We start from the raw sequence: 27,671 nt of genomic DNA on the forward strand, positions 1-27,671 counted from the left end.
ACTGCCTCTAAAAAGGTAAGTCATTAAATGTGTAATTTACAGAGATTATATATTGGCAATTTCATAAAGATTTAATTTTTTCTATCCAGCTGATAATCATTTCTCCCCTTTTCCATTTTTACTGCATGTTTTCACTCACTTCAAAATTTCCCAAATCATCCTATGCTTCTCTCCCCCTTCCCATCACCTGAAAGAGAATAAGGATTAAAACTAAGAGAACCGAAAAGAATTAATGCATAGCAAATATGATTACTAAATATATTAGTGAGCTCAAGGTCTTCCCCCCACCCCTTTTTTTTTTTTTTTTTTTTTTTTTAAACTTTTATAGCTCATAGTTTAGGGTCTTTAATTTCTTAAAACCAGTTACACATTTTGAAGACAAAAAACTTCAAACTTGCTAAAATGAAGTTTTGAATGTTTTACTGTGGTTTTGGAATTTGCTTTGAGGCAAACAAAAACAACATTCAGGTATCAGACAGACTCAGGAGACTGTTTTTCACTTGATTCAAATTTTGTTTCCAGGAGTTAAGTGTGTCATACAATTGTTGCCACTGCTGCTTTCCAAAAGTCCGATGTGTGCTATGACTATAAGAGTAAAACAAAATTGGAAAGGGGATTAAGAAAAGGCATTTTTGTTATGCAATGCTCCTCTAGAAAACATTTGTTTTACTTTTGTACATTTCAACAAGAAATAAATTAAATCTAATCCTCAAATTCCAAACTGAAAATGGAAACTTTTTTTTGGGGTCTCCCTATGAAAGACTACCACGCTCACTCTGTAGCCTTCCCCAAGTATTTAAAGCAGCAAAAGTCATTAGTATTCTTCCTACCATTAGGTCATTAAATGAAATGTGCTGGAAAATAGGACTCTTTTATTAAATAAGCTAATCACACTCAGTCTGAGCTTTAATAAAATTATGATAAATAGCAACTATTTAACTACTGGCAACTGATCGGAAAATACCTTGCTTCTAGTTAAAATATTAAACAGATATGTTAAATGAAATAATTAGAACACACTAAATTGTTCCACAATATGCTGCAATGAATTAAGTCTTACCTGACAACTACTTTTCTTTGAGTTTGATCAATTTTGCAGTTCACCATCTTTGTCTTTACAGCTGAAAAAAGTAAAATGATTTGAATGATATTTTCAAGACGTAGCAAGGATATAAGCATCTTTAAATTCAAATTGGTGTAAAGGCATACAAATAATGTGCTGGATGTTACAGTCAACAGTGAATCATCTGGTAGACAGGAAAGCAAAGTGATGTAACAAGATTATCCATTAATTCCTATGGTTTGATGCCAATCTATTAAAGTAATATCCTGTACAATTTTTATGAACTGTTCTCCCCTACAAACACATCCTGTTTTAATGACAGCAAGCAAAAACAGATGACAAATTAAACTTGCAAACAATTTATTGGTTCTATAAAGGATTATTTGAAATACAATTCCTGTCACAGAAGAGAACACTTCTGAAAAGTTGGCTCAGCCTTTAAATATGTTTCATACATGAATTTTTAAACAAATTTAGAAATACAAATTGGGGGGGTGGGTTTAAACCACATCTGGCTTGACAGACAAATCTATATTAAAACAAAAAGTACCTTTACATTATTTAAGTTCTAATTTGGCAAACTGCATGTAACTTTCTCTTAAAGATAACTGAAGTGTCTGTACTATGATAATGGTGTATTTACCTAATTTCTGGGTGTTAAACCATTTCCACTTACATAAGACCCACATCACATTTGTTCTAAAAGCCCTCAAAACAAGGAATAAACAACAGAAAAAAAGCCAAATAGCCCTCATGAAAATTATGTAAAAATATAAGCATGCTAACTCCTTACCATCAATGACAAATGCTTCAACATCATCTGCTCCAATCTGAAGTTCCTGCTGCATTGTGTCAAATGAAATTTCTTTGTTTTCCACCGCCATTCCCATAAAAGTAAGTAGTCTCATTTTCGCCATGTTCTGCTCATGCAACAAGCCTGCAAAACAGAGCATTGACAATTTATGACCATGAATTATAATTCAATAAGAAGGTTTTACTATTCTCCACGTTTTCTTTTCCACTGCACACACCACAGAACAATTTCAAATTAACTTTATATTATTTGAATAAATGTTCCCTACCTGGCTTTATCAACATGCCTGCATCTACTTTGTGCTTTACAAAGATACCCAATTTGCTCTTAAGTGGTTCTTCTGGGTCCAGTTGTTGGTATTGAAAATACATAAAGGCAGAAAAAAAACAGCAGAATCTTGGGGCAATGATCAGTTAGAACAGTTAGCTCACATCTTGAGATTTAATGGAATTAAGATAGCTGTAAACAATTATAGCTGTTTCCCAACACAGGGGCAGAATGAAGATAGGAGCTGAAGACAGATTAGATGAGTTCAAACAGTATCACCAGACAGAAGAGAAGTGCAGTGGACCAGGGAAACTCAAATGACCCTACTGTTGCTCAACCCCTTTCCATTGCTACAATATCCTGAATTCACATCCCTCTTGTTCTGTGCCAGTATGGAAGGTGGCTCCTTCCAAAGGAGAGAGCATGAGAGAGAGAAACAGAGAGATGGAAAGGCTGTGTCTACATTTGTGTTTCTCTTTTGAAAAAGAGGTATGCAAATGAGGGAAACTGAAAATGCAAATGAGGTACAGATTTGGAGAGCTGCCACCTCATTTGCATATTATTTCAAAACAGCTTCTTTCAAAAGGAAAAAAAATGGTATAGACGCTGCTATTTTGAAAGTAAACTTCATCTTTGAAAGAATCCTTCTTCCCATAATTAACTGGGAAGGAGGATTCTTTTGAAGACGGGGTTTATTTCTGAAAAAGCAGCACCTACACCAGGTTTTTCTTTCAAAAGAAGTTATTTCAAAATAATATGCAAATGAGGTGGCAGATCTGCAAATCTGTACCTCATTTGCATTTTCAATTTCCCTCATTTGCGTACCTCTTTCAAAACAGGTATGCAAGTGTAGAGACAGTCAGAGAGAAAAAAATACATCCTGTTGGCAGAATGTCAGGCTTCACAGGGGACTCCTCTCAAACAGGTAAACCTAGTGGCAATATTTTCACTGATGTGCAGAAACGCAAAAATAGTAAAGGAAATGAAAACATACCTATACAAGTACTTATATACTGCCCTTACCACCGCAACACAGGAGGCTTCAGTCCTCAGTGTATTATCTTGACCACACTCCTGCAACTGAGGAAAGTGCTAGCTCTGGCTCATTTTTCAGATGGAGGCACAGGCACAGGCACAGAGATTAAATGACTTTTCTAAGGTCCCTCACACAAAGTAACTGCACCAGGATCTCATGAATCTCAGACCAAGCCCTAAGAACTAAACAATACTTCCTTCCTCAAGCAAGACCTATATATGACCTTTCCTAACTGCCTCACTTTATCTTGATATTCTTATTCAACCTCTCTCACATTCTTGGGGCTATATTCTGGAACCTGCATAAAGCTTAATAAAAATTAACTTCAATCACTAACTCAGTGTCACAACATGAATATTCACACTGCTCAGTATATATTTAAGTTTGAAATTTATAACATCTGTATGCTAATAAAAGATCAAGGAACCACATTATTACACGACATCATGTTGTGTTAATTAGCAATAATTATGATGAAGGCTCCTAATCTGGCACAGATGCAACAAAAACATGATCATCATAATTCAAATGAATGAGGACCACCAGCAACAATAGCTAACTGGGTGTAATGGAAATCTACAACCATCAAAAAAATCAATTAGTGCACATTAACCCTAATTAACAAATGCAAACAGGAGGCTGATTAACTTCTTGAAGCAAGAAAGGTTGCTGGTAACGCCATATTAGCTGTGGATATGTTAGGGCGATTCAGTTGACGCAAGATAATGCTACTATTGGCCTATGTTGTCAGCATTAATAAACAAAAAACTAACAAACTGATGCCACCTGTAGGAGCTGTTACTGAATAGCTTTTATATATCAATTTCATTTTTAATTAATACTGAATCCAAAACAAGATTAAAACTGAAGAAATAACTCTATTAGATGCCCAAACTTACTGCTTATAACTAATTTTATTCTTTTAATCACACTAATATTTATGATTTCAAAACATCATGCCTATCAAGAGGAACCAGCTAATTAAAATATTTTCAGGAAAGTAAGTTTAAAATGGAACTATTTGCTAAAGTATAGCCAAGTATTCCATAAAGAACTTCCATCTTCTCAAAACAGCCCCCATACTCACAACCAGTATTTAAAAGCTTCACATTAAATGTGACCAGAAAATCCTGTTAGCGTGGTAATGCAAAACTACTTTTATGTTTGTGTACAATCATGGTAAAGACAGATTACTTACATAATTTTCTGACATTTCAAACAAACACCAGAAGTGAGAAGGTTATTAAAATTGGAGGCAAATATCTTTAGCATTTAAAAATATCAATTCGAAAAACATAAATTTTACAAAAATGAGCATGCGTTAAACAAACTGAAAATTTCCACACTGGCAGATTTACTGTATTTTATGACCATAAATAGGAAAAGAAGCAATAATAATACTGATCATATTGGTGGATGATCATAACATGCAAAACTATGCCGTCTAAATTAAATTGTTGTATATTTCAAAATCAGCAAAACTCCATTTTCAGCATTTATTTTCGGTAACAGACAAACAACTTATTTGTCGAGGTTGTTAAACAGTATGAAGATAGTTTACCACAGACAACCTCTTTCACACGGAAATAATTCTATAGTCATTTGTATGCTTTTTTGTTTTTTTAAGATATTTCAAATACACTCATGCAAAAATAGTTGTGCTCTATGTAATACACAATACAAAACATATGGCTACTATAAAACAGCAGGATTTCTTTCGTCCATAAAATGGAAGTGCATAGTGATGTTTCCTGTCATGCTTTTATATTGTAATACAGGGCACCACTGTCAAACTTTTCGGTAAAATTATTCTCAAAAATCATATTGCAATCCATTTAATCAATGATGCTGGTGATATGTTCCTCTAAACCATATTTGGATTTACAAAAAAGTATTTTCTCAAATAAAGACAGCTGGTATTCAAGTGTCATTTCAAAATCAAAGTTATAAAAATAATTTTTATGGAAACATTTATTCATTACCAATATGTCAAAACCTTAATGTAGTAATAAAAAAAATCTGCATCATTGAGCAATATCTGCATTGTCACTGACCCATCTTTAAAAGCTGCAATATAGAAAACGTAATTTTATTGCATGCGATAGCTTATGAACCAGTGCTCCTTTGAAACAGTCAATTACACATCAATGGGGGAGTGTCAGAGTGTTAATTACTTCTCCTTTTTTCCAGAGTGTAAATAAAGAGGGTGCTGACATTAACATTCCATTGCATAGCTTCATGAGATGAAACAAATTAACTGGGACAGAATGTGGTTTGCCAAACTCTATTGCATGAGCAGTGCAAAAACATTTGCATCTCTTTATCTTATTGTACTTCAGCCTTGTTATATAGCTGTGTGTTAAAGTTAAATCATTTAAGCAATAAGTTTAGAAGTAAAAGCAGAGGAATCATCTTTTCTGAACTATGAATAAGCAAGTGCACATGAAAATACAAGATTGATAGTCCTTCAAGATATGATGCGGGTACACATGGGTGCACGCTTCCTCACAGTTTTGTTAATACTCCCCAAATCTGACATGAACAACAAACTAGAATTTTGTCAGCTGATCAAGGCCCAATCACATCAAACTGTGAAAAACTGCTTGGTAAATTCTGAATCTAGAAAATGGGGACTAACAGATTTCTATTCTTGAAAGTTAATTTGGAATAAGGTGTAATGTGAATTCAAAGTCCTATGGCTATTTCTGAATAAAAGTCCTTGCTTGACACTTACCTTGGAATAAGAGTGCCTTGCTCCTGTGAAACTTAATCCACTTTCAAAATGAATTAAACTGAATCAGAAAAGGCACTCTTATTCTGGAATAAGACTACTAAATTAGGTGGATTTAAACAGGATGAGGGGCCAACTCTGAGTGACATATTAACCCCACTAACTCACTGTCATTTAAACCCTAGGGAACGTCTTAAGGTTTGTTTATTCTAGAACAGTGTTTCCCAATTTTGTTTGGCCATGGAACCCTTTTAAAGGTGAAAGAATTTTGTGGAACCCCTAGTAACCCCTTAACCCCCCTCAGCCCCAAATCTGCCCCCCCATCACCAAGCTTAACCCTCTCAGCCCCAAATCCACCCAAATACCTCACCCAACATGGCAGATAAACCTAACCCTGCTCCTCCAACTCTAGTCCCAAGGGCCCAACCCACAACCCGTCTGACTCCCCTTCTGCTGGCGGCAGGGCAAGGAGATGCAGAGGAGTCAGTAGTGGCAGCAGGGCAAGGAGCTGCAGAGGAGTCAGCAGCAGCAGAGTCCAGAGTCACAAATGACTCTTATGCTGCATGCAGCTCCAAAATTGCAGGTTGCCAGCCCCTGATCACAGAACCCTTACTTGCACTTTGCAGAACCCCAGGGTTCTCCAGAACACCAATTGGGAAGAAAGCTGATATACCAGTACAGGTAAAGCAGTGCAGTGTGGATGCAGCTCTAACACTATAGAGGTACTTTATATGCCCTGATATAGTTGTTACTGAAACTGTGTATATATGTGCACCTTTATACTGGTAAAACTACATCCACAATAGCGCTTTTACTGATATGATTGTTTTGGTTACAGAAAAATTCATTCCTCCCACCCCCCACCAAAAAAAATTATACACAAAGTTTTAGGATGCAGCAGAGCCTTTACCTGAATCAAAAGTTCAACAGGGCAGATAAAAACAGAACACACAAAAATATGCTAAAGTATCAGACGAAGCGGGTCTTTACTCACGAAAGCTTATGCTCCAAAATATCTGTTAGTCTATAAGGTGCCACTCGACTTCTTGTTCTCAAAAATATGCTCAGTGATTTAAAAATCTAGATAATATCTGATGTGTAAATGAAATGTATCAAATTACTTAACATTAATTCATTTTTTTTTAATTTGCATGTTCAGCACTCTTCAGAAGCCAGGATGAAACTTGATCATTGGAGACTGACTTCTGCTGTCAAGGCTCTCCCAGCATAGTGGTAAGGCACCCATAGTTATAATACAGGATCCCTTACTGGTGAGTGGATTCCCTACGGGTCCGGGTGATACTCCAAACACCACAGCAGACCAAGCCTTAAAAAAAGTTCTGCTTTTATTTTAATATACAGAAAAGATGTGCTCAATGATTTAAAATTTAAACCTTTAAAAGTTAATGCATTTTTTAAATTATGTATCTTTTGCACTCCTCAGCAGAAGTTGGTGAATTTTCGTAAGTACCCATGTTCTCAAAATGAAGCACTTTTCAGAGGTGTCTTCAAACAAGACTAGAGTTTGAGCTTTTACATTCCTTTCTCAATCAGCAAAAACTAGGGAAAACAGAAAGATGATACCAACTAGTTGAACAGTAACAGAGAGATAGCCATGCTAGTCTATATATTATCAAAGCAAAAAAGCAGTCCAGCAGCACTCTAAAGACTAACAAAATAATTTAGGAGGTGATGAGCTTCCATGGGACAGATCCACTTCTTCAAATCATAGAGATACCAGAACACACACAATATTTAAGGCACAGAGAACCAAAAATAGTAATCAAGGCTGACAAATCAGAAAAATTATCATGAAGGTGAGCAAATCAGAGAGCAGAGGGGCAGAAGGAGATGGGGCGGAGGGGAGTCAAGCATTAGACAAGCAAAGTATGTAAGAGAGCCCCTCTAATGAGCTAGAAAATTGTCATCCTGGTTGAAACCAGGTGTTGATGTGTCAAATCTGAATATAAAAGAGAGTTCAGCAGCCTCTATCCAAACAGCTATAAAAGTTCCTTTTCAGTAAAACACTGACTTGGAGGTCATTAACAGAAAGGCCCACTTCATTAACGTGCTGGCTGACAGGCTTGTGAATCAGGAGTGTTTTTATGTCTGTTTTATGCCCATTAATTCTTTGTCTAAGAGAGTGTGAAGTCTGTCCAATATACAAAGCATGTGGCACATGATGGCATATATGATGTTAGTTGAACAACATGAGAATGTGCCCGTAATTCTGTGATAACCTGGTTAGGTCCAGTGATGGTATTTCCAGAATAGGTATGTGGACATAGTTGGCAACACGCCTTGCAAGGAAACGTTCCAGGATTGGTATTCCTGTGGTATAGTCTGTGGCTGTTGGTGAGAATCCTCATAAGGTTGGGAGGTTGTCTGTAGGAAAGAACAGGCCCGTCACATAGGGCCTTCTGGAGTGTGGCATCCTGATTAAGGATAGGTTGTAGGTCTTTAATAATGCGCTGCAGTGGTTTTAGTGGGGGGCTGTAGGTAATGACCGATGGTGTTCTGTTATAGGCCCAAAAAAGCCAATCTTGGAGTAGCTGGTCTCTGGGTATTCATGTGGCCCTGTCAATTTGTTTTTTTATTCCTCCTGTGGGTAATTCAGGTTTATGAATATTTGGTAGAGATCTTGTAGTTTTTGGTCTCTCTCAGCAGGATCAGCACAAATGCGATTGAACATTTCCTTGCAACAAGGCCCGTTGCCAACTTTGTCCACGTATCTTTTCTGGAGATACCATCACTGGACCTAACCAGGTTATTCACAGAATCATGGGCACATTGTCATGTTCCTCAACTAACATCACATATACCATCATGTGCCAACAATGCCCGCATGCTTTGTATATTGGACAGACTTCACACTCTCTTAGACAGAGTTAATGGGCATAAAACAGACATAAAAACACTCCAGATTCACAAGCCTGTCAGCCAGCACTTTAATGGAGTGGACCTTTCTTTTAATGACCTCCAAGTCTGTGTTTTACTTAAAAGGAACTTTTATAGCTGTTTGGATAGAGGCTGCTGAACTCTCTTTTATATTCAAATTCAACACATCAACATCCTGGTTTGAACCAGGATGACAATGTTCTAGCTCATTAGGGCTATGTCTACACGTGAAGCCTGCATCGAAGTAGCCTATTTCAATGTGGCGACATCGAAATAGGCTATTTCGATGAATAACGTCTACACGTCCTCCAGGGCTGGCAACGTCGATGTTCAACATTGACGTTGCGCAGCACCACATCGAAATAGGCGCTGCGAGGGAACGTCTACATGCCAAAGTAGCAGACATCGAAACAAGGGTGCCAGCCACAGCTGCAGACAGGGTCACAGGGCGGACTCAACAGCAAGCCGCTCCCTTAAAGGGCCCCTCCCAGACACAGTTGCACTAAACACCACAAGATCCACAGAGTCAACAACTGGTTGCAGACCCTGTGCATGCAGCATGGATCCCCAGCTGCAGCAGCAGCAGCCAGAAGCCCTGGGCTAAGGGCTGCTGCACACAGTGACCATAGAGCCCCGCCGGGGCTGGAGAGAGAGCGTCTCTCAACCCCTCAGCTGATGGCCGCCATGGCGGACCCCGCAATTTCGAAGTTGCGGGACGCGCAACGACTACATGGTCCCTACTTCGACGCTGAACGTCGAAGTAGGGCGCTATTCCCATCCCCTTATGGGGTTAGCGGCTTCGACGTCTCGCCGCCTAACGTCGATGTTAACATCGAAATAGCGCCCAACACGTGTAGCCGTGACGGGCGCTATTTCGAAGTTAGTGCCGCTACTTCGAAGTAGCTTGCACATGTAGACACGGCTTAGAGGGGCTCTTTTACATACTTTGCTTTATCTAATTCTTGACTCCTCCCCACCCTCCTTCTGCCCCCCCCGCTCTCTGATTTGCTCACCTTGATAATAACTTTTCCGATTTTTCAACCTTGATTACTATTTTTGGTTCTCTGTGCCTTAAATATTGAGTCTGTTCCGGTATGGCTATGATCTGAAGAAGTGGGTCTGTTCCACGAAAGCCCATCACCTAATAAATTATTCTGTTAGTCTTTAAAGTGCTATTGGACTGCTTTTTTGTTTTGATGATACCAACTTGTTTTAGCTCAGAATAAGACAATTAAATGATGTATCTCCAAGTCTCTGAGAAAGTTTTTAAATATCTATAATTAAAACCTGATACCTGTTAGATCCAAAAGCCATCTACTTCTGTGAATATCTCCACACACATAAACCAGTAAGCTGCAAATTACAGCATAGGCAGGACAGGGAAGTGTGCCACATTTTACACTTCCACAACTTTTGCCAAAGTGTAGACACTGAACATAAAGACTGCTCAGCAACTTTTAAAATAATAAAATGATTAAACCTGAAACCAAATAAGCAGGGAAGATCCTTGAAAGTTCCATATCCAAAGCCATGGAAAAAGAGTACTAGAAAGTCTGAAATGCAATCATTTAAAACTTACCAAGCGAATCAATGAAATCTTTGTTGTTCTGATAAAACTTGACATAGGAGGCTAATTTAGCACTTACAAAAATGGTCAAAAGCTAGGAAAAAAGAAGGAAAACCTCAAATATAAAAACAGTTTAATTTGAGTGTAATAAAATCTAGTTAAACAGGCACCCCCCAAGCATTCATGAAATGAAGGCACATGAAAAGGTCAGGTGCAGTTTAATCAATTTCTCACAACATACTTACAAAATGCACCTTGCATTAGGGAAAAAAAAAATTAAGTTAACCATTTAGAACCAATATCTGCCTCTAGATCATGGGTCAGCAACCCCCTGCATGGGTGCCAAGAGTGGCATGAATGCCGATTTCATCAGCACATGAGGCAGGAGCTCACCTCCACCTCTCCTCTCCCATGCAGTGGGAGCTTCCTCAAAGCCTGTGTATTAGTGAAAGACCAGCTAATACTACCAATCAGCACCTAAATGGCAAAGCTCTGCATCTTAATTTATGTATTAATAAAGCTGTTGTAAGTAGGCCTATTAGTGACTTTAAAAATTATCACCAGCATCAAGACTATACATAGAGGTCAAAAGGCAAATTTTGGCACTCCGCCTTGGAAAGGTTGCTAACCCCTGCTCTAGATAATGCCCACTCCCAATAGCTTCAAAATAGGCAATTTATCTTGGGCTTGCTTTCCCAGGCCATGCCTTCCAGGGCAGTTGGTGCCTTTTACTCTGACAGCAAAATCTGGATCTTAGGCGACAAGATTTCCTCACCAAAGTGCGCTTGCTTTAGTGATTATCTGTATGTCTCACACTCAAATTAGATTTGCACCTTGTTCTTAGATTAAAACTCATGCATCTCTTGAAGTCATCATTGCTCCTGATGCAGCTGAAGTCAGTCAACTTCAAAACAGTTTAAGTCAACAACCTAAAAACAGCCCACTGCAAGTGGTGTCAAAAATAACTTGTTTAAAAAAAAGAAAGTTACTTACATCATGAATAAGTTCTCCTTCCAAAAATTTCACTGGTTTTAAGGCAAGAAGATGGTCGAAGAGAAAGGTATTTGGGTCCTTCAGTGCTCGGACTATACATCTGGTTAGGGAAGGAAAGTACGCTTGGGTTACAATAAATAAATGAACTGCCAATTAAAAATGTATCATGCACTTCCATAGTTCTACAGAATCTCAAAATACCAAATTATTCAAAAACGACAGGACTGAATCATCACTGTGAATATGGAAGTATTTAAACCCCCATTTTTAAGAAGGGGAAACTCATGCTGCTTTGTCCACCTCCTCTGGCCTGGGAGCTGTACTTCTACTCTTCTTGTGAAAACTAATACAGATCTGGCAGAGTTAAAAAAAAGACTGAAAAGTCACTACTTGCACATGCTCGGTAGAGAGAGTCATCTCCAAATATGCTAGCCATAGTGAGCCTGTTCCTAGTTCCTCACTGAGCATCTTAGGGGGCAGAGACCAAATGATGAAGGCTCAGAAAAATTGCCTTTTATATAAACTACATCACTTAAAATAATATTTCATATAAAGTAACTATTGTAAAACTGTGCCATTCCCTTTGCTGCCCACAAGCACTTCCTATCCTTCAGGCCTCTAGCAACAAGCCAGCACCGTCCTATTTGGTCTGAGACCAACGGAATATTGAAAGGTAGGAAAACTCAAAGGAATGAGTTGCACACGCTTTGTGGAACTTGAGGAAGTTTAACAGACATTTTGGAGCATAAACTTTTGTGGGTAAAAACCATGAGGAAGTGGGTCTTCACCCACAACAGCTTATGCTCCAAAATATCTGTTAGTGTGTAAGGTGCCACAGGACTTCTTGTTGTTCTCGAAGATACACACTAACACAACTACCTCTCTGATACTTGAGGAAGTTTAACATTTAAAACTAAATTGCGCAATTGACTGCTCAATGTTTTCATTATTTTCAGAACTCAGCACATAACCATACAATTACTGCAAAAGAACACCCCCTCAAGGAAATCCAAGAGTTTTGTATTACCTGTGAGCATCAACTCTAGCCTGCGAAGCATTATCCTCTGTGTAACTTCCCAACAGTTCCACCATTACTTTGGCTGCAGAGTCACTATGTGGGGAGGAAGAAAAAAAACCCTTTCCTTAGGAATGCTGAAAAATATTTATAACAAGTTACTCAAAGATTTAAATAGCTCCATTATGAAGTTACAGCTCATCTGAAATTGTATTTGAAAGGCTGTAGATGGCTAGTTTTAATTGCAGTGAAAAGGGCAAATTAGCTAAATGTATTCATTCAATTCTGGTTTTACAAAATGTTTATCTTCACATTCCCTTCATTCTCTTAGACTGAAATATTACCAAATTGCTACAGAAAGCTTTCCTAGTTGGGTACTGCTTTGTGATTCACTAAAACACTCTTTGTATGCACAGCTGAATCTAATCATTGTGGAATAAGTAACACTGCACAATTTTACGTCAAAATGCAAGATGGCATATTTAAAGAACAGTTATGGTCAGAAAAGTGACTATGTAAAAGCAGCACCTTCTTACCAAACAGATCTGTTCTGAGACCAGAGTGATATCAGCTGACTTGTGTCAAAATTAACTTTTTAATACTTTTTGCTCCTGTAAATCTAGCAAAGTGAATAAAACAGAGTAAGCCACCGTTTTCACTCACATTTAAGTTCCAACTGCAGAATTTTTATTAGTGGTGATGTGGAATTTGGCAAACCAAAACTGAATTTTTCTAAGCCTACCTTTAGAAAAGAATCTTTACAAGTATACTGAGTAACACTCGATATGGAAAGTTGGGGTCTTGTTTACACTGAAGTTTAAAAACCAATATCCTATCAATGATATCAACAATGGAAATACTAGATCAGGCCAGTTCATAGTAAAATACACTTGTGGTTGATGTTTATTCTAGTGATTTCACCATTGCAAGCTGTGGTGAAGCCAGTGATTGCTGAGGTTGTCACAAAAGCCTGAGCACAGACCAGAGACAGACAATAAGCTGGAGGTGGTTTGCCAGGGTTAGCCCCTGGTGGACTTCCAGTACTTTATTTACTTGCATGTCTGCAGGTACAACTGCTTGCAGCTCCCACTGGTCATGGATCACTGTTCCTGGCCACTAGGAGCTGGAGGAAGCTGCGTGGACTGGGACACTGCTGTCTGTAGTTCCTATTGGCTGGGAAAGTTGATCTGCAGCTAATGGAAGCTGCAAATACCCATACTTGCAGATGCGCAGCTAAATAAATCACCAGTGGCCCACCAGGGACTAACTCTGACAAAACACGTCCAGCCTATAAGCCCACTTACTGTGCACCCCGGCATAAACCAATATTATTATATTTCTAAAGTCATCTCTCAGAAGCCATAATCACACCATCAAAATAAGATACCTGTGGTTTTCCACCTGGACAGGTCTGACCTCTTCCTTAAGGATGCAAACTTTTGGAATGCATCACTGAGACCACGACAACACTCCCAATAGCAGAATTTAACCAGTTTTGTGTTTTCTACCCATGAAATCACTATCGAGTCTTTCCTGGAGCTAACTTACTACTTGCTTTGAAGGGGCTAATCAGTATTTGGAACAAAACCAAAGTCAAGAGGACACTAACGTACTTTTCTGAAAAGCATCTAATACATTCCTGAAAAAGATTCCTTTTTCCCTCTACATGACACTTGGGTCTCCCTTCACAATGGATACTATTTTGCCTCAAACTGATTATTCTAACCTTCAGAGTGTCAGAGCATTTTTGTATCATTAATATCTGAATATTGTCTCATCAGCAATTCCATCCACTGAGGAGCTCCTTCCCACAGCTCCCACTGGCTGGGAATGGTGATCAATGGCCAACAGAAGCTGCAAATGGCTATAACTGCAAAAGGGCAGGTAAATAAAGTGCTGGCAGCCTGCTAAAGACTAGCCCTTTATTAATACCATTTATGTCCTACACTATGTATACACTCTTGTATTTTTAATATTCTTCAGGAAGATGACTCATGCAAATGCTTTCAGCTTCACTGACTATAACCAGATTTCCAACTAGACCCGCCAAAAAAAACAAAAACAAAAAACAAAACACTGGGAACAAGGTAGGCGAACCCAGCAATAATAATGCAAGTGAGAAGGGGAACAGCATACACATTGATTTAAACAAGATTTGGAAACCACAAGTCACCACTACATTAGAAAAAAATGGTGAGGATACAATTAATAATCTTGCAAGATCTGTGCTGAGTGTTTCCTTTGGAGCACTACCAAACTGGAAGAGTAGAAGAGAGAGAGAAGAGTCTGCAATGCCTAGCATTTTCCTAGCTGTAGCAGAGTGAAATTGCTATGTGAAGCAGTAACTAAGGACCAAAGCTCCACTGGAGTACCTCTGCAGGAAGTGGCACAAGGAGCTGAGAAAGGTAAGGGGTGGTGGGAGCATCTCCCCAACAAAATTCAGCGACCAATAAAAATCTCAGAAATAAGGCAACCGCTGTCACCTGCAACAAATTATCAGTACTTCTCATTTTAAGAATGCTCAGATGATTCTTGAACATTAGAAACAGAAAGGTTCCACCAAAAAGTAGCAGGAGATCTCCATAAAGTGAATTCCCACTTATTATTGTGGGATGGAAATACACATGCTTAACATTTGCATTTAAAGTAGCCTTCAGGAGCTACTGGAACTGTAAATGCTAGTCATACACTATCAAACACCCATTACTTATGCATCTCAATCCATCTTACAGCAGCTGGTGAGAAATTAATGTTAAAAACTTCAGTTTGCCTACATAATTATTTCTCCTTTTCCTTTGTTCACAAACAAAGTAATTGACATATGACTTATCACTTAATTTTTCCATTCACATTCATCTTCTCATACTGTTAGATCTAGTAACATTCCTGAATTCTAAGGCTGGAATGCTGATTTGAGTTTCCCAGAGTATTGCAGATAGTGCCCATTGATCCAGGAGAATGATCTAGGTTGAAGGTCATTCCTTACTTTTCTTCCCCCGAGTAGTAAGGTGCCTGAAAAATTGCCCTACTGATTGAAAATTCTGCAGTGACACAGATGACAGGGCCATCCATGCATGCAGGAATTTGTGAAAGATATTTGTAATGCTTAACTCTATAGCATAGATTTCCCCCCCCCCACCCCACAATTTGATAGACGTGAAATACCCAGTACATTACCAGACACCAGGGAAAAAATTATGAGTAGCCAAGCTAGAAAATTCTTAACTGTTTAAACAATGCAAATAGAGCCATTTTGTTAACTTCCTCTTCAATTCAAAAGATCTCACAGCTGGAATTTGAAAACAGTAATGGGAAAACAAGCTAGTCCAATTGCAAAAAGCTTTTAGTTGAATTGGATGACTTAAATGGAGGATCCTTTTTACCTTGGCCTAATTTTAATAACATTTGTAATGTATGCAAGTCAGCTAATTATTGTTGTGCTTTAGGAAAAGATAGGGCTGTAGAAATCAATTGGTGGAACAGAAAGAAATAACAGAGTACAAGTGTAACAATATTAACTCAGTACTATCCAAAGATAAAGCATGCACTCTCCATTAAATTCAGGAGGTCTTTGACTGAGCTCTCAAAGAATGTGTAAATATTATTTTGACCATCTGAAAAACTGCTATTTGGGCTCATCAGTACAAAAGTATTCTACTGAAAATGTCTGAATCAGTAAGAAGTTGAATGAAGCTCATGGCTCAGCTCCTTGGATAGACTGAGGCCAATTTTCCACTACACTATCATTGTAACAAAACAAAGCAGCAGAAATGTAGCACTTTAAAGACTAACATTTAACTTTAGAGTGCTACATTTCTGCTGCTTTGTTTTGTTGGCGTACAGACTATCATTGTAAGTCAGCGGTTCCCAAACTTTTTGGCATTGCACCTGCCTTTCAATTTTTTGAGAAACCCTCATACACTCCCACACCTCTTCATTACGATCATCCAGCCCCCTTTTTAACAAAAAAAAATCAATTCGTAATTTGAAATAAATACAAACTTGATATAAAATGTTATTTAAAATTAAAAATAAAAATTAAAAATAAGTACAAATAGTTTTTCTTGACCTGTTGCGGGTGCCTGGTGTAGCCTCAGCTGGCCAGCTGCCTGAGCCCCATGTCAGCCCCCAGAGCTGCCCACGCCAGCCCGAGATCTGTGCTGCCAGAGCCGCCTGCCCAAGTCCCGTGCCACCGGGGTCAGCCAGCTGCCCGCCCGCTGATCACACAAGCCGCGCGCTGCTAGGACCGGCTGCCCACTCACCAGCTACCTGCCCCTGCTACAGGCCAGCCACCTGAGGCACCTGCCCAAGCACCATGCTGCTGGGACCGGCCAGCTGCCTGCCTGCCTGAGCCACCCAAGCCCTGCACTTCCAATGCCAGCCACCATCCCAAGCTGCCCAAGCTCCACACTGCCAACATCAACCACCCACCTGCCAGCCCAAGCTCCATGCTGCTGGGGCCAGCCACTCGCCTGCCAGGGTGACCCACCCACCTGCCAGCCTGAGCCCTGTGCTGCCCAACCACTATGATGATGGGGCCAGCTGCCCAAGCCCTGCAAGTCGGCTACCCACCCAAGCCCCGCAAGCCCTGAGAGCTGCCTGCCCAAAGCCCTCCCCTCCCACAAAGCCAGGCACCACCAACTCCCAATCTTACACCATCCCCCGAGACAGGCACCCCCAGCCCCATGTAACCCCATCCTCCTCCTCCTCCTCTCCACCCCCCAAACCCACACTTACTCACCTTTGCAGGAGGCAGCTAGCTCCACGTGGGTCTTTGCTGGCTGCCTGATTTTTACAGCAGCTGTGCTGGGTCACCCACATAAAATGGCAGGGGCTGAGAGCTGGAAACAAAGGCTGTCTCTTTCTTTAGTTGGGGGTGGAGGGGCATGCGGTGGGTTGCCTCGCACCCTCCCTGGAATTTTTTCCACACACCCCCAGTTTGAGAAACCACTTTGTAAATCATCCCTGACACCAGCTTAGTCACACTTGCAAGCCTCACTCCAACTGAAAGCAGGATCATCCAAGTGATAGCAAACATACTAGTTTTTACCCTACTCCCAAACATCCATGACCAGTGGAACCCATGTGTACCTGATCTGACTGCTGTATGTGAAATCTAAGAATACATACAAACGGAATATCACTGCTCTTGAAAATTCATTTGAATACATTTTTGCCCTCTTCTTGCAACAGCCAAATAGCAAAACCCATCAAAACCACATTGTCTTCCTAAAACTGCAAAACTTTAATTAAAAATATTTTAATAACCTCAAGTCCTTTTGAATTAAGTGAGGGGAAGAGATATCAAAAGCGTGCACTTAATATTCTGTTTGGCTGTGATAATAAACTTAGTAAAATAAGGTGCTCACTTCTCTATAAAGATACCACAGGAGGCTGTCCATCTACAAAAAAGAAATGAGTGCTAAAACAATACCAAAAGTCCTGAAACTATGGTGTAACAATTCCTTATTTAAATTTTAATGAAAAAAAAGTATACTTTTGTGAAAGCAAAGTCTGTCTCTTATCCCTTCTTATCAGTAAATGTAAACAGTTATGCTGAAGTCTGTGCAAACAATAGTTCCTGTCAATTTACTAACACAATTTAATTTGTAGTTACATAGTACAGATTTAAATAATATGTCAAATTACTTTGGTCTGCCTAGTTATTAGATCAAAGACTCTTATTATGCTCTACAATGTTATTTTAAAACAATTCAGCAGATGTTATATTAACATTAGTTTTGTCTCAAAGGTAACATTTGTAATAGCATCCTAACTGAGGTAAATTTTGTCAGTAAACATCCTCCAAACCCATCTAAACAAGAGACAGCATTACATACATTTTAACCAAGGCACCAACCTACAGCTTCAAAGCTGCATGTGATTCTTAAAGGAGCCACTCACGGCTCCAAGTGCCATTGTCACGGACTCCACTTGTGGCTCCAGAGGCTGCTGCCGCGTAAATAATGCCCGCTGTTAAAACAGAATTGAATTCTTTTGTTTAAGTGGCAGAAAGTGGCAGCAGACTCCAAAGCTACTGAGCAGTCAAGCTGTGGCGGGGGGGAGAAGCCAGCACAGCAAGGTGCCGCCTGAGTGCTCCATGTGGGGGAAGTCAGCCTGGAGGAGAGAGGGGTGGGGGGGAACAGCCAAGAGCCGAGCCTGTCCCAGACAGAGCTGCGCAACCATGCTGAGAAGGAGGTGGCAGCGGGGAGCAGCAGCAGTCTGCAGAGCTCGTCGGCTGAGGCAGGTAAATTCAGGGCTGAGAGGGGTTAAGCCTGGGGATGGAGGTCACTCAACTTTCTAACTGGTACAAATCATTGCGTGCGTGCCGTTCTTAAAATAGGGGGGAGAAAAAGTAGTTTAACGTTATTAAGGACTGTCTCATATTCATGTGCATTTCGGCTCTTGAAGTATTGATTTTGTAACTGAATTTGAAAAAAATGGCTCTTCTCACTATTTTGATTGCAGACCCCTGGTTGAAGCCATCAAAGCTCAATTAAATAATAAACTTGGCAAAGTGCTATTTCTAGAAGGAAAGCAAAAATTTTGCTTTTGTAAGCTTATAGCTTTCAATCAGCCCACTGCTAACTATAATTGCTTCAAAGAGAAAAAAAATTTTTTAACTTAAAATTAGAGCTCTTAACATATTAGTCTAAGGAGGTAATAAAAATAACTTACCTAGATGTATTTGATGAGATTAAAAAGATTTACAGTAAAGAAAAATGAAAACTTACTTCTCCAAAACCTCACACTAAAGGCTAATTTAAAACGACGATGTTCTCTTATTTAACTCAGCATACCTCTTCTTGCAGTCCACCAGCGCATCATACAGGAGTCTCAGAAGGGTATGTTTTTTCTCTGTGCTGAGATTCCAATCAGAAATCCATTTTCGAACCTACATAGAAAACAATTCAAACAAGCGTAGCTAACATTTTCTGAAGAGTAGCCTGACTGTTAACATTAGAATTAAAAACCTCCTGGCCTCCATAGTGAGGGACAGCGAACAAAATGGCACAAAATTGGTTACAGTACTTTTTCCATAACCAGTACATTCAATAAAAGCCTAGACAAATCTTCTGACATGTTTAATAGGAAGAGATATTTACTTTCTAGTTTGCTGTGAAGAGCAATTTGATTTCAATTATAGGGACTGTGACAGGGTGCACCAACTCCGTACTAGCCAGGGGAGGGGAACCAGGCTTGCTAGGTGGAAAAGGCCCCTCCCCATGGCCCTGCGGGGCATGCTCCAACTGCAGCCCAAGTTTAAAGGCTAGGGAGGCCAGTCAGTTGGAGAACGAGTGCCTGCTATACCTTAGGAGCAGCAGCAGCAGCTGCCACTGCCACTGCCAGAGCCAGGAAGGCACAGCACATTCCATCTGGAACAGGGTAGGAAGTAGCCCAGGGAAGGTACCTGGGTGGCATCTCAAGAGCTCAGCATGTTGCAGTGGGAATCTGCACTGAGCTGGTGGTTAGGGAGATACACCTACCACTGACAGGGCCCTGGGCTGGAATCCAGTGGAGAGAAAGGGCCTGGGCTCCCCCATCTCCACCCCTGTAAGCCCAAGGAAGGGCGAGTACTGATCTGCCACAGTTGCTTAGGCCCCTGGGCTTGCTATTACTGACTAGGCTGCTAAGGCCTGACTGGGGTGATTCTGACTAATTCACAATTCAAAATGATCTGGATAAATTGGAGAAATGGTCTGAGGTAAACAGGATGAAGTTTAATAAGGACAAATGCGAAGTGCTCCACTTGGGAAGGAACAATCAGTTTCACACACACAGAATGTGGAGAGACTGTCTAGGAATGACTACAGCAGAAGGGGCTCCAGGGGTTATAGTGGACCACAAGCTAAATATGAGTCAACAGCTGCTGCAAAAAAACCAGACATGATTCTGGGATGCATTAACAGGTGTGTTGTGAACAAGACACGAGAAGTCATTCTTCCACTCTACTCTGCGCTGGTTAGGCCTCATCTGGAGTATTGTGTCCAGTTCTGGGCACCACAGTTCAAGAAAGATGTGGCGAAATTAGAGAGGGTCCAGAAAAGAGCGACAAGAATGATTAAAGGTCTAGAGAATGTGACCTATGAAGAAAGGCTGACAGAACTGGGCTTGTTTAGTTTGGAAAAGAGAAGATTGAGGGGAGACATGATAGTGGTTTTCAGATATCTCAAAGGGTGTCATAACGAGGATAGAACAAGGGTGCCTCTGCGCATAGAACAAGAGGCAATGGACTTAAACTGCAGCAAGGGAGGTTTAGGTTGGACATTAGGAAAAAGTTCCTAACTGTCAGGGTGTCAAACAGTGGAATAAGTTGCCAAGGGAGGCTGTGGAATCTCCATTGCTGGAGATATTTAAGAACAGGTTAGATAGACGTCTATCAGGGATTGTTTAGACAGTACTTGGTCCTGCCATTGGGGCAGAAGGCTGGACTCGATGGCCTCTTGGTCCCTTTCAGTCCTAGTATTCTATGATTCTCTGATTCTATGACTAGGCCACTAAAGCCTGACTAGGCTGCTGGGCCTTCTGTTATCGACTAGGCCACTGAGGCCTGACTGAGGGGCTACAGACAAGGCCATCAAAGCCTGACTGTTACTACAGCCTAAGCCACTGGGGCCTGATAGGACTATTGATTAAGCCCACTAAGACTTGACTGTTGCTATTGACGAGGCCACTGCGGCCTGATGGGGGATCTTGACAAGGATGATGCAGCCTGACTGGGATACAGACTAGGCCGCTGAGGCCTGAGGGTAGCATGTAAGTCCTCAGAAGAGGTATGGGGGCTGGAGGCTGGCCCCTAGAGACAAAGACTTGGAAAGGATTAAAAAAAGCCCACAATTAAAAACATTTGTTTTTTATTCCACTAGGGCAGGAGAATTTTTAATACAGATAGCCACTCTATATCCCTTTAACAAGAGACCACGTACTGTTAAGATAGAGAATAACTGGTGACACATCAATTACCTGCTCTAGTTCAGTAGGAATGTACTGAATGGCACCACATGCTGAGGCCACTTTAATAAGGCTGCAGTAGACTGTGTATCTTACAGGAGTATTCTTATCCATACCATGAAAGAGATTGCTTAGTCTAAATCAAAAAGAACAAATCAATTAACCCTTGCAAGATCGGCAGTTAATGAGCTGAATATGCATCGATGCCTATGCATCCACTGATACGCATATGGCATATAAAATATAAATCTAACCACTGTTATAACCCTGCATTGCTAAAAATTTATAACCACAGATATCATCTTTATATTTGTGGAGCTACAGAGCACTGGCAACAACGAGCTCAAATATCACAGCCATGACCAGCAATCAGGTCGGGAACCACAGCAGCAAAAGCAAAGCATGTTGGGCCACAGCTTGTAGGAGCCAGCACTCAACCTAGGCAGCTCCCCACTGTCCTGTGCTACTCTGTTTCATCTGCTATGGCAGGTACACATGGCTCACCAGCAGCTGTCCATGACCACATTAGTGTATGTGAAAGACTTGCACATTGGCAGACAGGAATCCCTTCCATGCAGTAGTCTGGGAATCTGCATGTTGCTTGTGCATACTGGTGCAACCAGGGACAGCTGACTGCGAACCAACTGGTCTCATTCACCATCACTACAACCTTGCAGCTCCACAGATAAAAAATTTGCATCCACGCAGGGCTCTAATCATCATCATCTCAGTGCTAGGACAGGGATGATATGGCTTACTGTTTTATAGTGTTTTTAGATTCTCTGATGGAAAGTACTCTAAAACATTTCCAAGGCTGAATTTATTAAAGCCTAGAGAGGTAGGCAAGTATTCCCATTTGTACAAATGAGGAATAGAGGCAAAAAGGTGACAAATACCCCAAAGTCACACATGTACAAAGTTTCAGCAAGAAACAGTTCAATTCCTGGGCCTGTATTTAAAAACAAACCAGAACTTTCAAGAGCAAGAAGGGTAGTCTTCTGTGAAAGGAAGGAAGGGTTTTATAGACTATGTTAGTCCCCAATCCATGAGGAATACTCACAGCTGCAACCTCAGAGATGGACGCTCGCCTTCCCGAAATTTTACCAACTTCTCACACAGGCTTTCAATCAAAGCTTCTTGCTTGTCAGGTTCCAGGATAAGAAGCAGAGAGACTACACTGTTCATTACACTTTCAACATCTATACATAAAGAAAATATGAATAAATTTAACACTACAAACAGCAGTTAATTTATCAATACTAGACATGTTCCTGCCACTACAGCTTTTTTTTTTCTGCAAGACCTACTGCAAAAGTGTAATTACAGCCTCAAAGGCTTTTTTTTTGGGGGGGGGGGGGGGGAGTTTTAACATGGGTGACAATAACTCAGGCTAACTCTCAATCCTCTGCCAGCATAACTCAACCCTATTCTAAAGGTACAGATTGAACCTCTCGAATTTGGAGTTCTCTTGTCTAGCAACATCTGTAATGCAGTATGATTTTTAGGTAGCTGGACAACCACTTACTTATAGGTTTGGCGAAGTTTCCCATGGTCCCATAAAGTTTGTCTACGGCCACCAGTCCTAGCTCTCAGTGTTCTGTGCTGTTATATAGCTACAATTTACACCTAGATATCTTCTGAGAGCCCAGCAAGTAGTGGAAGTATCGGTAATGTGCTAGACAACATTGACCTCATGTGGTCCGGCAAATTCTCTTGTTCTGCACTGGTCAGGTCCAGAGGGTGTTTGGCAAGAGGGGTTCAACCTGGACCAACTCTCTGAGGTGGAAAGAAAATATGGTTTCCATGACATCAGTCCTTCCCTTCACTCCCTTTTATGAGATGACAGTGTAAATTTCAAGGCTTCCACTCCTATTTTCTAAACATTCAATGGCTTGGGGTTCGTACTTCTAAAAGATTGCCTAAAACTCCATAATGAAGACTGTGATCAACAGCTCTGTATCTCAAGCACAAATGTACTTTAACACAAGAGCGCTTTCTCAGGAGTCAGTCCCAGTCTGCAGAACAGACTCCCACAGAAACTAAGGACCATCAATAAAGCTCATTTTCCATGGCAAGTCTGCTCTAACAATCTATACAGTGACATGCCAATGTGTGTTTTAACAACCAATCAACACAAACTCAAAACAATCACTCCCTGAGGGAGAAGATAAGGCAACATTAACTACATATGACATGCACCGAGGACTAACAGAAATATCACTATAATATCCCAATTCACCTGACTTGTTAGACTGTAACAATGGAGATTTGTGGTCTCAATGTTTAGCTTCTAGAAATAACTGTACACCCTGAAAAACAAATATAAAAAAAAAGACAAGAATGGCAGACTACTATGAATATAATCTTCTCCAAATAAGACTACTTCAATTTTTAAGAAGTATGGTCATACTGAGTACACGTCAGCAGCAAGATGGTAAGTGATCACTATTCATAAATATTCATCCCTAAATGAATCCTTGTCCTTTCAAACAAGACAGTCACATCAGATATCAATTCTGTCACACTTAAAAGCTATATCCAAATACAAAGGATTTGGAATATAGAATAAATAGAAACCCGGTTAAGTCTGCCCCAGTACACTTAACTTCTACTGCAATTAGTATTGCTTACTGTTGAAAGATCTCAGAAAAGAGCATTACATTTCTAGCACAGGGTTAACTGATTTCTAGTTTGCCCCCAACATTAAGTTACTTGTGTCAGATTTCTTCATTCTTCTTAAATTTATTCTGCTACTTTACTGAATGAGACTCTCCCCACCCCGGCTGAATTGGAATCTCTTAACAAGCAAAAAATCTTATTTCACCACTTTTTTTTTTAATGGAAATTTATTTTGTATGCAATTACCTATCTCAGACGCAGTCCAAAAGATATTTCTCACTTATGCAAAAGGAACTGCATGTTATCAAGAGACAGGAATGAATACAGGCACAATTCATCTTGTTTAAGCTGTCCCCACTGAAAGAAACACTTCTTCACCAATAAGGAAATTTATGCCCTATTGTGGATTAACAATAAGAACCTGTTGTACTGTAGTAAGGTTGACACTTCTGCCGAATACAGTCTGTTCATGAGTCTTTATGTCGTGAAGGCCATGGAACAGGTCTCCAAACCTTGCCAACAATTATCTGAGAAGGTGTCTGCCTAAATGATTTATTTTGTCTTCCTCTGTGTCTGCATCATGCAGATTCAAAGAGAGGAGGGCAAGAATGGTTTAACTCCCGCAGACCACTACACCATATGCCACAAAGACTAAACACTGCCTCACATAGCCTCCAAGTCTATTTGTGAACTTACACCAGCCAAGGACAGGGTCAGTATGGCATCACATCCCTTTCTCTGTAGGTAAATAATCTCTCCACACAGAGTTTCAAAGTTCCCAAATGAGATACTTCTCTTACTGACAAAAAGTAATGTTCTTGTATAGGCAGGTGTTTTTGGAAATTTAGAGTGAGTGTTTTCAAAAGTTCCCAGCACTGGTCTAGCTCTGCTTCCATTTAATTCAACAGGCATTTTACCATTGACTTGAAATGAGAGCCATTAGGCCAAAGCTGAACACCTTTGAAAATCCTACCGTTAATGTTTCATGAGCATCTGAGGAGTACTCTTATTCTTGGTCTCTGCCTTGCAAGTGCTCTATGCAAGATACGGTGACTCATAAGCCCAGTCATCATAAAGTTCTTGAACATGCTAATCAAGAATATCCATACCAAGGCTTTCATGACACAAACCTTTATCATCCTCCTTTAGACATACATCACAGGCTTCAATAATCTGAGCCAAGTCAATGTGAAGTCCACCTTCAGAGTTCTCTTCAGAGATCTCAGCTCCTTTAGATTTCAGATACGCTCGAAGTTCTGCAGCCTTTTAAAGAAATAAAGAAACAAATACAAATGTGCATACTACTAGCTACACCATACTGGCTGTCTTTACTTGAACAAAAAAGTATGCTTTTAACTTGTTAGTTAACACAAACTAAAATCCTCCTAAAAACCAAAACAGTGTGTACTTTTCTCATGAGTTAGCTAGATGAGGGTACAGCTACACTACAGGTAAGATCCATCTTGCTGTAATCAATCTTCTGGAATTCCATTTAGCACGCCTAGTGTGGACACATGGTACTACTTCCCCTCCATAAGGAAAGTCAACTAGTGCACAGGTTTCCGTCGGCCTCCCTTAGTGGAGATAGTGCGGACGCCTGAATTAAGGTACGTTGACTTTAGCTACGTGATTAACGTAGCAGAAATTGCATACTTTAATTTGACCTTCCCCTGTAGCATAGGCCTGCCCAGAGTTGAAAAACTTCCCTCAGTCTATAGGGGAGAAAAAACAAACTGCTTTAACAACAAGAAGTCCTGTGGCACCTTATAGACTAACAGATTTTTTGGAGCATCAGCTGTTGCGCACATCTGATGAAGTGGGTCTGTGCCCACAAAAGCTGATGCTCCAAAAAATCTGTTAAGTCTATAAGGTTCCACGGGACTTCTCATTTTTGCGGATACAAACTAACATGGCCACTCCTCTGATACTTAAATGTCTTTTCTAGGATTTTACTTAAAATTTGTTAATTTGAGCTGAGACCCTACCCCTTTCCTGGTTACAATGTCTATACCTTAACTTTACAATCCAGCAGTTTACTAAATTACTCTAAACTCTCTAAAGCCGTACATTTGTACCCCTCTTAGCCCCATGGGGCCCTGATCTCACTGAAACATTTAAGTGCTGGTGCAATACAAACATGTTTTTTAAAAAAACCTATAAGTCAAGGATCGAAAAATCAAATAAATATGGCATTTCTTAAGAAATAACTGGAAAGTATATTTCAGAACCCCACACCATATTAAAGAGGTTTTGGATTGAGTATTTACAGACCCATTGCCAGACAGTAGGGCATGTAGAAATTTGATGTATTTCCAGTATTTGTTTATTTTGCAGAACTTTTATTTATTTATTTTTAAAAAAGCTTTCAGAAATTGAGCAAGTGCTGGAATTCACAAACATATGGAAGCAATAGTTAAAAATATGATAGTAATTTTAATATCAAAAAAGTTGAAAGAATAAAAGATTTAACTACAGACAGATATCAGAGTTAATTTTTGGTTTTGACCTCAAAGTAGTACTCTCTCAAGGAAGGAGAATTGAAAAATATTAGAGGCATGGGATTTGGGTTGGGGAGGCAGAGAAAGAGACAGTAATTAAGAAAATAGTATTTAAAACTAATACAATACATAAATTCGTTACATTTAGTATTTTGAACAGTCCCAAGAAACTCTCAAGCATTTTGATGGAACTCTAGCAATTTCCTATTCCCACAGAACTCCAGCAGGAATACATTCCAGTATTCATTCAAAGGAAAAAATATATAACGTGTTCACCTGTGATTCAGTTACTTGTTATTTAGTCTTAGGAAATATTGTATGCTTGTCTTGAAAATGTTGTTTAGTCTTAAAATGTAATATTAACGACAACATTAAATTTCGGCAAAATTATATCAAACTGAACTTTCCACATTCAATAATATATATGTTTCATATCCTCAAGAATTTCATATTGCTGAGCACTGTTCATTAACTGCCTTGTTTCATCTTACAAGTTTTGCAGGTCTTGTCTCTCACCAACAGAAAGATGAAGAGTTTCTGACCTAAGAAAGCTCCTTACCTAACAAATAAGTAATTCCTTACCTAATAAATAAATGGTTAGTCTTTTAAGGTGCTATATGACTGCTCGTTTTTTACCAATAGAAAGCGATTTCAGTGAGAGACTACCTCCTCACCCACCCACTCCCCCCATGGAACTGACCATCGGGGGCCACTGACACGAGGATTTCCAACCCCGGTCTCCTCTGCCGACAGGCCTGGGGGCAGCACAGCCTCCAAACCGCGCACAGAATCGGCGGTGTCTGCGCATAAAGCGACAAGCTCCAAAAGGGAGATGGTGTGTGTGTGTGGCGCCCGTTTCTAGTCGCTTCTGAAACTTCCTGCCCACGACTGTTATCAGTCAGGGCCCAGCGTCACTCAGCCCGCCAGCGTCTCAGGCCCGATTCTCCGCTTGACACCCGCTGGGGCTGTGCGGGAGGCCGACTCCTCCCGCAAAACCGTTGCCGGCTGCGGCGTTGCAAAGCGGCCGAACACGCGGTGGAGGCCCCGCAGGTGAAGGGCAGAAATCGTGGACACCCAGCACGGCTCCCCGGAACCACTAACCTGATCCTCCTCAGTGATATCGATAAAGGCCGGGACGCTCATGGCCGCAAAAGCTCTGCTCCCTGGCCCCGAGCACGCCGCCCGCACCGGAAAGAGGATGAGGGAGAGTCATTTCCG

The 27,671-nt window shown here is 40.3% G+C and overlaps 1 protein-coding gene across 3 annotated transcripts; it reads right to left on the reverse strand.

Moving 5' to 3' along the window:
- Nucleotides 1-16: 16 nt before the first annotated feature.
- Nucleotides 17-27,671, reverse strand: EIF3M (eukaryotic translation initiation factor 3 subunit M). 3 transcript variants are annotated; one of them, XM_074997637.1, is made up of 12 exons: nucleotides 27,555-27,671; nucleotides 25,086-25,218; nucleotides 22,397-22,535; nucleotides 21,349-21,472; nucleotides 19,185-19,279; nucleotides 17,754-17,786; nucleotides 12,397-12,480; nucleotides 11,370-11,469; nucleotides 10,389-10,470; nucleotides 1,857-2,000; nucleotides 1,061-1,121; nucleotides 17-585 (listed from the first exon to the last, which is right to left on the reverse strand). In XM_074997637.1, the coding sequence occupies exons 1-12, from the start codon at nucleotides 27,594-27,596 to the stop codon at nucleotides 465-467; spliced, it is 1,158 nt and encodes a 385-aa protein (XP_074853738.1). In that variant the 5' UTR covers nucleotides 27,597-27,671; the 3' UTR covers nucleotides 17-464. The 3 variants fall into 3 exon arrangements, with proteins under 3 accessions (XP_074853738.1, XP_074853740.1, XP_074853739.1); XM_074997639.1 differs by lacking the exon at nucleotides 27,555-27,671 and adding an exon at nucleotides 23,576-23,645 and having other exon boundaries at nucleotides 25,086-25,209; XM_074997638.1 differs by lacking the exon at nucleotides 17,754-17,786.

The sequence above is a fragment of the Carettochelys insculpta genome, chromosome 6, assembly GCF_033958435.1.
Source record: "Carettochelys insculpta isolate YL-2023 chromosome 6, ASM3395843v1, whole genome shotgun sequence".
Lineage (NCBI taxonomy): Eukaryota > Metazoa > Chordata > Testudines > Carettochelyidae > Carettochelys > Carettochelys insculpta.